At 33.2% G+C, this 12,010-nt stretch overlaps 1 protein-coding gene across 4 annotated transcripts; it reads right to left on the reverse strand.

Annotated features, from left to right (window-relative positions):
* Positions 1-50: 50 nt before the first annotated feature.
* On the reverse strand, positions 51-2,794 carry LOC105773267 (3-ketoacyl-CoA synthase 11). 4 transcript variants are annotated; one of them, XM_012595004.2, is made up of 2 exons: positions 2,677-2,794; positions 51-1,881 (listed from the first exon to the last, which is right to left on the reverse strand). In XM_012595004.2, exon 2 carries the CDS (start codon positions 1,872-1,874, stop codon positions 342-344), a length of 1,533 nt encoding a protein of 510 aa, XP_012450458.1. In that variant the 5' UTR covers positions 1,875-1,881; positions 2,677-2,794; the 3' UTR covers positions 51-341. The 4 variants fall into 4 exon arrangements, with proteins under 4 accessions (XP_012450458.1, XP_012450459.1, XP_052488481.1 ...); XM_012595005.2 differs by having other exon boundaries at positions 51-1,855; positions 2,677-2,779; XM_052632521.1 differs by having other exon boundaries at positions 51-1,891; positions 2,677-2,750.
* Between the last annotated feature and the right edge of the window lie 9,216 nt (positions 2,795-12,010).

Consider the following 12,010-nt stretch of genomic DNA (forward strand, 5'->3'; position numbering starts at 1 on the left):
CCACAGTTAATAATCAAAGCGTTGGCTACATAAATAAATTGAATTGAAGATCAACCAAATTTGAGTTATTTCTCATTCCAATTCAATCTCTGGATCATACGATGAAATCTTGATACATATCCCAGGCCTCTCATGCAGTGATATTGGTAAAAAAAAAAAAGCTCTGATGGTTTTTCCATAACACCCTCAAATCAATGCATCCCTAATTTGTTACACATTAGTAATCCCACTCAAGCTATACTTGAAACCAGATATCTAAATGCAAGATTTACTTAGTCAATGCTGAAACTACCACTCATTATGTTATGAAAATTTTACCACAACAGCAGCAAGTCTCGAAATTAGATGGATGATACCTTTGGAACATCAACTGGGAAATTCTGGATCTCATCCATCCATGGGTTTTTCTCCTTTGCTGGATTTACGGTCCTCAAAGCTTTCCATACAGCACTGTTGCATTTGAATCCAGAACCAAATGCTATTTGCCATGTTCTGTCCCCTTTCCTAATCCTACCCTTAGCTTCCGAATATGCCAATTCATACCACAGAGAACTGCTTGAGGTGTTGCCAAATCGGAAGAGAGTCATTCTTGATGGTTCCATATGCCATTCGGAGAGCTGCAAATTCTTCTCCAGTTCATCCAAAACAGCTCTTCCTCCAGCGTGAATGCAGAAATGTTCAAAAGCTAGCTTGAAATCTGGAATGTAAGGCTTGATCTTCATTTTGAAAAGCTTCTTTCCAACCAATGTAGCAAAGAAAAGCAGCTGCTCAGACATCGGAAGAACCAGAGGCCCCAATGTGGTGATGTTGGTCTTTAGAGCATCACCAGCAACTGCCATGAGATCCTTTGACAATGTAACACCAATCTTTCCTGCAGAGTCTTCTTCCTGTGTAACACAAGCAAAGCACTTATCATCCGCACCCTTGTGAGTGCGAACAGTGTGAACCAATTGGTATTTGGATCTTCTTCTGTCAGAGCGTTTGTTAGAGAGCAGTATTGCCGCCCCTCCCATCCTGAATAAGCAGTTTGAAACAAGTTTTGAGCGATCATTTCCGAAGTACCAGTTCAAGGTGATGTTCTCCATGCTGATAACCAGTGCATAGGAGTTCGGATGGACTTGAAGTAGATTCTTTGCAAGATCTATTGAGAGCAAACCAGCACTACAGCCCATTCCTCCCAAATTGTAGCTTTGAATATTCCCTCGAAGCTTGTAATGGTTGATAACCATGGCAGACAAAGATGGCGTTGGATTAAACAAGCTGCAGTTCACAACCAAAATTCCAATGTCTTTGGGTTTTACGGAGGTCTTAGCCAAAAGTTCATCAATAGCACCAAACATAACAATCTCAGCTTCTTTTCTGGCTTCTGTCATTGATGGGTTAGGTGGAACATTGAGGACAGCCTCTGGAAGATATGTCTCCTCGCCAAGCCCGGACCTTTCAAGAATCTTACGCTGAAACTGAAGATTTTCCTCTGTGAAGGTACCAGCCAATTGAGACCGATCCATGAAGATCCTTTTGGGGCATTTCCGAGATTCATCCGGTTTATAGCAAGCAAAGTTGACAAGGTAAACAGGACGAGGACGAGTGAGAAAGTAGAGGGTTGACAAGAAAACAAGAAGAGTCGAGCAGATGATGACAGATATGAGATTGTATTGAAGATGCTCCCAAAGATCATAAAGATCCAGGATAGAAAATGTTGAGAGTTGTGCAGTGATTACAACTACAAGAGGGGAAAGGAAGAGATACATTCCATGGGTGATCAAGTAATGGTACCCAAGCTTCACATATTTTAGCTTAACCGATTTCTTAAAATCAGGTAGCTTCCGAGACGATGATGGGATCAATGGTTGCTCTGGTTTTGAATCAGTCATATTTTACCTGTTAAACACTGAACTCACTGTATTACATCAAACACAAAAATGGGAATCAAAAGGAAAAGACAATTCAAAACCAACAAGAAAGACAGCCGGCAAAACAAATAGAAGGTAAAATTAACCAACAAATGTTGGGTGTAATGGTAAAAGCACAATACACTCCGAGGAGAGAACACAGGTTCAAAACTTAGAGACATATTATTAGGAGGGACGGCCACAAACACCAAACATAGACCATAAAACGGCATGAAAGATTACAAAAAATAATATAGAAGGTAAAGTCGAACCAAAACTTTTTACATGGTCTCTCTCCTTTCCTTTTCCTAAATAGTTATTGATTTTATCCCTTATTTTGGCCAACGATTTTAACCCTTCCAAGAGATTAACTGGGTTTTATCAGCATTATGCTTATATAATAATTATTCGCTTATGAACTGCGGAAATCATATTTATGAATGACATTAAAATTATCTGGGAAAGTAATGGATAGAAAAATAATGGCGGATCCTTAACCCGGAACTTTACACCCTAAAAAGCTTAAAATTCTATGTTCAGTACGATAAAGTGCATGCATTACCATATCAAAAGAATTTCACATCAAATCCAACTACGAGTTCTGCAAACCCAGATCAGAATTTCACATCAAATTCTTAAAATTGAACAGAGACAAATGACAATGGGGAAATATAAAAAAAAGTACAGCAAAAAAGAAAACGAAATGCACATTGAAACAACATTAAAAAAAAAAAACAACTATTAAAGGAAGTTAATCGAAAGAACCCAGATCAAGAAAGCTGACCTTAATCCCCAAAACCCAACCAAGGTCACTCAAATCTATACAGGAACGGCCTCGGAGAGAGAGAGAGAGAGAGAGAAAGAGAAATGATAAATATAAAAACGACTATATAAAGTACCGGTATTAAGCTGTGCTTGGTTTAAGAAATTTAAATATTTTTAAAATAATTCATTTCAAATTTATTTCTTACACTTTTATTTTAATAATTTTAACCTTTAAAAAATGATTGGGTTTATAATAATAATTTATATATATATATATTTACTTTGATATAATTGAACTTCAATCATATCATACGATACACCGTGAAAGTAATCAGTTGATATAAATATTAACTATATTTTTAGTTGAGAGAATAAATTTTACGATATTTTGGATTCAAATCTCATTACATGTATACATTTTTAGATTTTATATAGAAATCTTTAAAATAATATTTACTTCTCTATAAAAAAAAGAAATTTTAGTAAATTCATAATTGAGTTAAGATCAAGCCCAAAGTGAAATTAAATCAATCAAAACTTGTATAAATTTTTAGATGAATTTTTATCTAATTTTTTAAGTTATTAATTTGAAATATACCTATCTTAATAATTTGTTTAATGATGAGTGTAGTTTGTTTTGAGCAAAAAATAATCACAAGAAAAGAGTTCCATAAATAAAAACCAAGGGCCATACGAATTGCATGTTACCCCGTGCCAAATTGGCTTTGTTTGTTTTTTTAGATGGCACTTTCCATAAGGTTTTGGTGACATAGTTACCAAGTGGAACCCGCATTGAGACATGGTTGTAATCATATTTTGAAGGCAAGCTTTTCATCCATGCAACAACTAATGGCTCTCTTCACCATAGGTTTTATTAAAATGCTCTTTTCACTATTGCTACTTGAATGTGGAGGGTGGGGTGAGTTAAAAGAAAAAACACTATATCAAGGGAGGCATCTAACCGTTCTAAAATGTCTTTCAAGGAAAAAATTGCTCAATTTTTCAACAATACCATAGTCTATATTGTGAATGCTTCTGTAACACCCCTAACCCGTGTCCATCGCCGGATTAGGGTTACGAGGCATTACCGGACACAAAGCTTATTTTAAATTTTAGTTAACTTATGAATTTTTTTTATACACAACTGAATAATGCACTATATATAAAATATGTTTTATAAAGCATAAACAAAATGAAACAAATCAAGTATAACAAATTTGCATGCTTAATAATTAATTCAAGTACATATACTAATCATTCAAGCAAATTAAAAGTGCACATTTTACCATTTCAACCTAACTCAAATAACCTAGACATATTCACCATCCATATTTCACAATCCCCATATAGTCAACATAAGCATATTAGGTCATTGCATATAAATTATTTAATCCTTAGCACATTATAAAAAATATAACCGAACTTATTTTAATCAAATACCATAACCGAATATGCTACATAACCAAGTTATAAATTTAATTAGTTAATAGCTCACTTAACCAAATATACAAGCACATAATAGCGAATTTGGCAAATACCTATGAGGCCAAATATATATATAAATATATTCAACCTTAAACTTAACCTAATGAAGCTTAGCTATTATATACATATACATATAATATACCATCCATTACAAATCAAATAATTCAGCTAATGGCTTGACACTTTCACATTTCCATGTAAGATTTATACTTACTATACTCAGTAACTTAATTCATTACCCACTATCAAAACATAATAACAAGTTAAACATAAACTTACTTAACCAAAATGTATACACACAAACATAATCACGGTAATTTTATTACATGTATAACAAGCTAAGGCTAAATTCTTAAATTGAATTCAATATGCACATATATAAAAACTCATACCATAGTCGAATATACATAATTAACAATATCATTTCAAACTAATTATCAAAGGTTTATGGATTAAACATAGCTCTGTACTTATAAATCATAACCGAATCTATATAATACCAAAAGCAAATTACACCATACAAGTATAATATACTTGCTAGTATCTATCCACACATATATTTCATTTAGCAACAATATATATACATTCGGTAATTTAGTTCAACTCATAACCAATCAATCTATCGTCCAATGCATAACAAGTATACATGTACTAATCATTTAACCAAATTTAATATGTCCAAACTATATATATATCACATTTATTTGCATATCACAAGCTTATACCATAATCAAATATGCATAATTATAAACTTCACTTCAATGACCATAAAGACCATATACATAAACACCAAATTTGGTCAAAAGAAGATGAGCCATTTTCGCTTGGTCATTTATATACATGTTCCAAAACTAACATAAGCAAGCCTATACATGCCATAATATCAAGTTCAAAATTTTTTTTTATCAAAATACCCAAAAGATGTCGATAGTGTGATAGACTTTGCTGACAATCCCCGAGCTCGTATCGTGACTTCTAAATCTATAAAACAAAGGTAAACAAGAACACATGCACAGTAAGCTTTTGCAGCTTAGTAAGTCGTAAACAAACATTATTCATTTTAACATTAATATCAAACCACTTTACCCAGCCAACCAAATCAAATAAAAGTAAACATTTAACTTTATAAGCTTATTGCACAAATACTCAAATACTTGTATACTTAACGATTTATAATTCAAAAACTATAATAATAGGCCAAATATCCTTATACTACCGAATCACTTATAAGCACGAACATGCTCACATATTGTTCATATATCAAATACCTTTGTATCATCAATTCAATATACAATTTACCTTAATTCCATAGCATGATATAAATACATACCTGAACACTATTATTATTTCGATTGCACTTTCGGTCTTCACTTAACATTGCCCGTTGAACCGTTCGGAATTAAAAAGGATACACGAATAATTAGAAAGCTCGTACAATGCCAACGTCCCAGACGTGGTCTTACACGAAAACACATATCGGAATCCTATGTCATGACATATGTATCCTAACTATTCCTAGGGTTCGTACGGGGCTTTCGGACAACATATCTCGATCGAATCGAACACGAAATAAAATTTCCTTGCTTATCACACATTCGGCCAATACACATATATATCCACAAAATTCAATTCAACAAATAACATTTATACATTTGCAAATTTAACAACATTTATGTGCTTATAGACTTACCTCGAATATCGACGGACGAAATCAACTACTCGACTACTTTCGACTTCCCTCGATCTAATTCTGTTTTCTTCAGTTCTTGATCTAAATAAGTTCAAAATTAACTAATTTAACACACAATTCACTCAATTTAATCCAAAAACTACCATTTTGCCCCTGACATTTTACACTTTTTACAATTTAGTCCTTATTGCATAAAACACAAAATACACAAAATTTCACAACAACATAGTTAGGCCGAATCTTCCTTGTATTCATACAAGTTCATGCATTCCATTTATTTAGCATTTTAGTCCGTCAAAAAATTATTTTCTCAATTTAGCCCTAATTACTCAAATTCACCAAAAATTCAAAGACAAAACATGTTAATCTAACACTTATATTTCATATTTTATCAACTAACATCATGAAACTCAAACATTCATCAATGGCACATTTCAAAATCATCCATAATTCACAAAATTAAGACATGAGTTTTGAAGTATTCAAAGCAACGATCTCAAAAATATAAAAATTATTAAAAACCCAACAAAATACATACCTTAATCAAGACTTGAAAGTGTCGAATACCTAGCTTGTTTCTTAGTTTCTTTCTCTTTTAGTTTCGGCCAAGAATAGGTGATAATGGCCTCTTTAATTTTTGTCTTCTTTTTTTATTATCATTATCATAATAACTTTATAATATAATATAATATAATATATATTATAAGCTTTATAAATAATATAAAAACTATACATATTATAACATAATGTCGTCCACTATCTAAATAAATGGCCAAATTTCCTATTAAGGACTTCACATTATAAAGACATTAGCAAGGTAGCACTTTACATATTAATTAGCTAATTTCACATTTTACGCGATTAAGTTCTTTTATTAAATTAAACACACAAACAATAAAATTAATTCACGAAACTTTCACACATGTAAATTCACACATGATTAACAGAGAAAATAATATTAAAAATATTTTTCAGACTCGGATTTGTGGTCTCGAAACCACTATTCCGATTAGGGCCAAAATCGGGCTGTTACAACTTCAAACTAAAGGATGGGATGTGATAATTGGAATTGAGGATGGAATCTCATCCATAAAGTTCTTAAATAGGGTCCATGGTTAATAAAGAAGAGTATGTCTCAAACAAACATTATCAAACTCTTGTGGAGAAAAATCAGTCTCAATGCCTCATTGATCAAATGCTATACCTTATGGAAGCTAATCCAACACTTCCAGTTAATGGATTTAGAGAACAAATATTACTTAGCAAAGTTTTGATTGAAAGAAGATTATATGAAAGTGCTTTCAAATGACCTTGGAATGATCTTTGGTCAAATATTTAACAATGCAACCATAGGCTCTATTATGTCTCAACCATATTCGCATTAGCTTGGATTTGTTTGTCAGGTTTATCGAGAGCTATGTTCAAGAAAGCATACTTGCATACTTAAGACAGTTATTGATATTACTAGAAAGGTAATCCAAATTGACTATGTTGGATCATGGTTGTGAGTTCAAGAATGAAGATTTTTTAAAATTTTGTGAAGAAGGAATTGATCTGCCATAATTTTATTATGGCAAATTAAGCTTTTTTCACTACTTAAGGAGCTTGTATTCAAGTCATTTTATATCTTTTATTTCTATTTTTATAGTTATTTAGTTTTAAGTTTACGTTGAATAAATTGAGCTTTTGTATTGTTTTATAACATTTTAAGTCGATTCGGGCCTAAGGAATAACTAATAAGTTGATTGAGTGTGCAAGACAATAACCTAAGCTGAGGAGTCAGTGGACTACCATGGATGATGCAACATTCAAGGAGGAAGTCGCGATATTGAAGCAAGCCTTAACACTTAGCCAATTTTCCAACCCAAACCCATGAGGCAAGCTACTGGAGACGAAGTTGCGACATTCATCCTGGGTCCCAAAGGCCAAGCATCCTACCAACAAAGTCGCAACACTAACTATAAGATGTCATGACACCAGCTCAACAGACCCAATAATTTTGCAAGGGTGTTTCGTCTGCACAACCTCAATTGACCTATCAAACAACTTGTAATTTACCTAATTAGGTCATAATACATTAAAACTATAAATATTAGCTTAAAAGAACAGATTAGGAGGTCATTTTTAGTTCATTGCTAGTTCTTTTACAAGATTGTTTAGGGTTTTAAGACTAGATTTCTAGATTTCTTTATTTGTTCAACACTTTGTTATTTTCAATTCAAGTTTCTTTCTAGTTTAATTTGTTGTTTCGTTTATTTTATTTACTATTTATGCTTTCACTCTAATTGACAATCAAAACATCGTTCGTGGGTTCAACCACCATTCATCAAATCGCAACTCTCGTATCTTCTGATTCTTGAGCAAATCTTTGCCTTCTCTTTTAATTTTACATTTAATTTAATGTGTTGTAATTGGGTAGGAATTTCTGCAGCTAGAATGATGGTAACTAAAATGTTAGAAAGGTTGATTGATCAAAGTGGGAGTGGTTAGCTTGGGTTTAGCGTTCGTACATTGGTTAGTTGAATTAGGTTGAATGTGATCAAACCCTAGAATTGACGACTTTAGAAAGTAATTTAGGTAGATGACTGAAAGGGTATTCTACTTAGCACCAGTTCAACTTAGCTCGATTTAATTTATTAGGTTGAAAGATAAGTGAATTAAGTCGATTAATTAATTTAGTTATAGGCGGAAAGATATTAACTAGGTTAGTTTTTAATTAATTAGAAAAAAACCCCTGAATCTAAGTTAATCATGAACACGAAAGTTAATCACTCTTCTGTCTGCTTAATCTGATTGTTAATTTGGTCTTTCGTATTTTATGCAATTTAGTTCTTCGTATGTAATTTCTCAAATTTAGCGTTAACTGTAATATGATGAGTAAATCAGTAGCTATTTAGACCTAGGTTAGTGTGATTCATCTTTACTGTTAATTTAGTTTAAACAAACCTCCCTTGGGTACGATCTTTGGAATACTTTCGAAGTATTTCGTTGTAAAACTATATTAAAATTTTCCCTATTCACTTGCAGGTATCGCACTATAATTCTAGATTCAATTGCATATTTTTCAACCCTAGTGCACGCACACCGAGACGTAGTAAGGAATTAGGCATGAATTATTTTCACTTAAACTTTATAGTAAAAGGGAGTGGTCGAAAGTAAGAATCAAACCACACAGGAGATGGCTCAAGCCATGTTGAACAACAAAAGGATTGCTCATAGATTTTGGGCTGAGGCTGTGAATGCAACATTTTATGCTATCAAAAGGGTTCTTCTAAGGCTAAAGACTCATATGAAACCTTACAAGATGTAGAAAGGAAGGAAGCCATGTGTCAAGTAATTTTATGTATTTAGAAGCATCCGTTAATTCTCAAAGATTGATTATACCAATGCAAGTTCGATGCAAAGTATGAAGAGGGATGGGATACTCAAATAATAACAAAGCTTTCAAAGTCTACAAGACTTGACTCAGAAGATAATAGAGTCTTTTAATATTACAATCAATGATGGTGTTACTGAACTTGTTGCTAAAGAAGAAGATGAAAGAGTGTCAAATGCAGTTTCGAACATAATGGCCACTACTCCTAACAATGATGAAGATGCTCAAAAGTTTGTTGAAGAACTTAATAAACTTAAAAAATGACTTAAGAAAGGGGAAGAAGTTACATCTAGGGCTATAAATGTAGAGGTGATGAAAGTATAACTATCTGCTAGGACAATACAAGTCATAGAAGAGATCGATTGATTGTTGGATAATCTACCATTTTGAAACATACTCCCATGCCACAGACAAAATAGAGGCTTTGATTAATATCATTACCCATCAAGGTACTACCAATGCTTTAATTCATGATTTTATTATTAATGTTGTTACAACTAAAACTACCATATTTGTGACTCTTGCTAATGATGCATTTAAGTTTGTTACTAACATTATTGAGCATGCACTTGATGTTTCTGAAAACCTTATTTCTGAGCTTGTCAATGTTGGTGAGTCTACTACACCTAATAAAAATAAAGAAGAAGATCTAGTGATAATAATAGTGACCACTGTAGAGGCCACTACTCCAATGGTGCATAGGAGAACTATTTCCTCTTTGACCAAGGAAATTGAATAGCAACATGCAACTATCAAGGGGTCTTAGATCAAAGTTGCATAGAAGCCTCCTAATATAGGTAAAACCCTTGTTGTTCCACGTGCCTTACAAGATTACGAACTAGTTGGGAAACATATTTAGATTCCTTTGCTTTTAAGTCTAATAAAAGTTGGTATGAAAATGTTCTACTCAAATGGCTAGTTTTTTTTTTTTGGAATGGCTAGAAAAGAAAAAGGCCCAATATTCATCTCTCTTCCAAGTAAAGGAATAAACAATTACAAGAGGTTGGGGTACTTTCAGTGCTTGATGAAGCCATTACCAAAGTAAGAGAGGAAGAAGTTGCTCTTCTCAAACTGAAGAAACAAACATTTGTTACTCATTATTGTTCCAACAAGTATTTAGCCTTCTCTAAAAAATGGTTTATCGAAGGACAAAATATAGATGAAAGAAGCTTTGAAAATCATATAATTGATGTTCTATTAGAAAACAATGATCTTGTGGGGACTATCTGTTTTGTCAAGCCTTATGTGTTTAAGATTTTATAGGAGGTTTATGTAAATCTTTTTAGAAGCGTTAACATTCCATAAAGTAAGTTTTTTCATAAGGTTTTCTTAAGAGGGATCGTGGTATATTTTTTGTAACACCCCAAACCCGGCCTAGACGTTATGGTCGAATCTGGTGATGTCACATGGAAAGGGATTTGAAGACAAGATTGTCGAGTTTAAAAACCGTTACAGTAAGTTAGCTTTTATTTAATTAAAAAAACTAGTTGATTTGCTTTAAAACTTGTCTCTTAGCGGAAGCTTCTGTAACTAATTAATTTAGGGAAAATCGTTTCTATTTACAAAAAACCTTAGTTTTTAGAAAAAAAACCGTGTTTTGTGAAGTTGCAGTTTTAGAAAAAAAAATCCATCAAAACAGTATAAAGTCCCAAATTTAAAGCCAACCAGTCCATAGTCCAGAAGATACATCAAAAACCCCAAATAAGTAATAAATTCTAGGCATTAACAGAAAACAGTCTAAAATTTTACGTGCGGCCACTGTCGAGTCCTCTTCTTCACTGACCGGTCATGTTTGGAGATTACCTGTACAGATTAAATAGAGAAAGGGTGAGTTTTCGCAAACTCAGTGTGTAATCCCCACAGAAAACATGCATACAGATAATCAACAGAATTCAGTTAGATACAGTCTGGGGCTTGTGCCCATCACAGAATCACTTTGGGCCTTAGCCCATTCAAATACAGTCTTAGAAAATACATTAGGGCCTTTGCCCATATCAGATACAGAATGCAGATACAATAAATCAGAATTCTACCCACCAGCCTCTACACACCATCTCCGTCCAACCCTACACTCCATGTGGGGATTAAATCAACCCACCCATCCCTACACACCATACTGTACCGAAATGCGGCACATAGTCAGAAGGTTGCAGCTGAGCTACCAGATAACAGGCTTAATAGCCTTTCAGACACTTCCTCCAAATATCATCAACCCACCCCGATGTAATGCAACATACAAAATATGTCATGCCATTATGCAATTAATAGTACATACATACAAATATCATAAGTCATGCTCGGTATAGAAATTAGACTGATAGATCACACATATAGGGGTCTAAGTAATGCTTACCGACCCTACAGTAGGTCCACAGTCGACTTGGTCGACCCGTGCAACCTTACAGAACTTTTTAGAAAAATGGGCTCACATGCCCATGTGGCCCACTCGGCCCAAATTGGTCTTGGCCACGTGATTTATTTTTAATGTAACCCGTGCTAGTTAATTATTCATATATGTTTTTCACTATTTACTTATATGTTCTTTCAAAGCTATCTACTTGAGTCACTGTTACTAAATTATTTATATCTTGAGCTACAGAATTTTTAATTAAGATTTGCTTGATTTTTTTAAAACTAAACTCAAATACCTTTTTACCATAAAATTTTCAAAATTTTTGGTTCAACCAATAAGTACAGTAAAATCTTCAAAGTTACCCTTGTTCTGCTGTCTGACAGCTTCGTCCCTTCTTTGCTAAAAATTAATTATATCTTAGTAAAAAATTTGGATGATGTTTCCATTTA

Source organism: Gossypium raimondii, chromosome 6 (genome assembly GCF_025698545.1).
Source record: "Gossypium raimondii isolate GPD5lz chromosome 6, ASM2569854v1, whole genome shotgun sequence".
Taxonomy (NCBI): domain Eukaryota; kingdom Viridiplantae; phylum Streptophyta; class Magnoliopsida; order Malvales; family Malvaceae; genus Gossypium; species Gossypium raimondii.

What these genes read in the sequence shown, in the direction of transcription:
- LOC105773267 (XM_012595004.2), bottom strand. Translation starts at nt 1,874, where the DNA reads ATGACTGATTCAAAACCAGAGCAACCATTGATCCCATCATCGTCTCGG.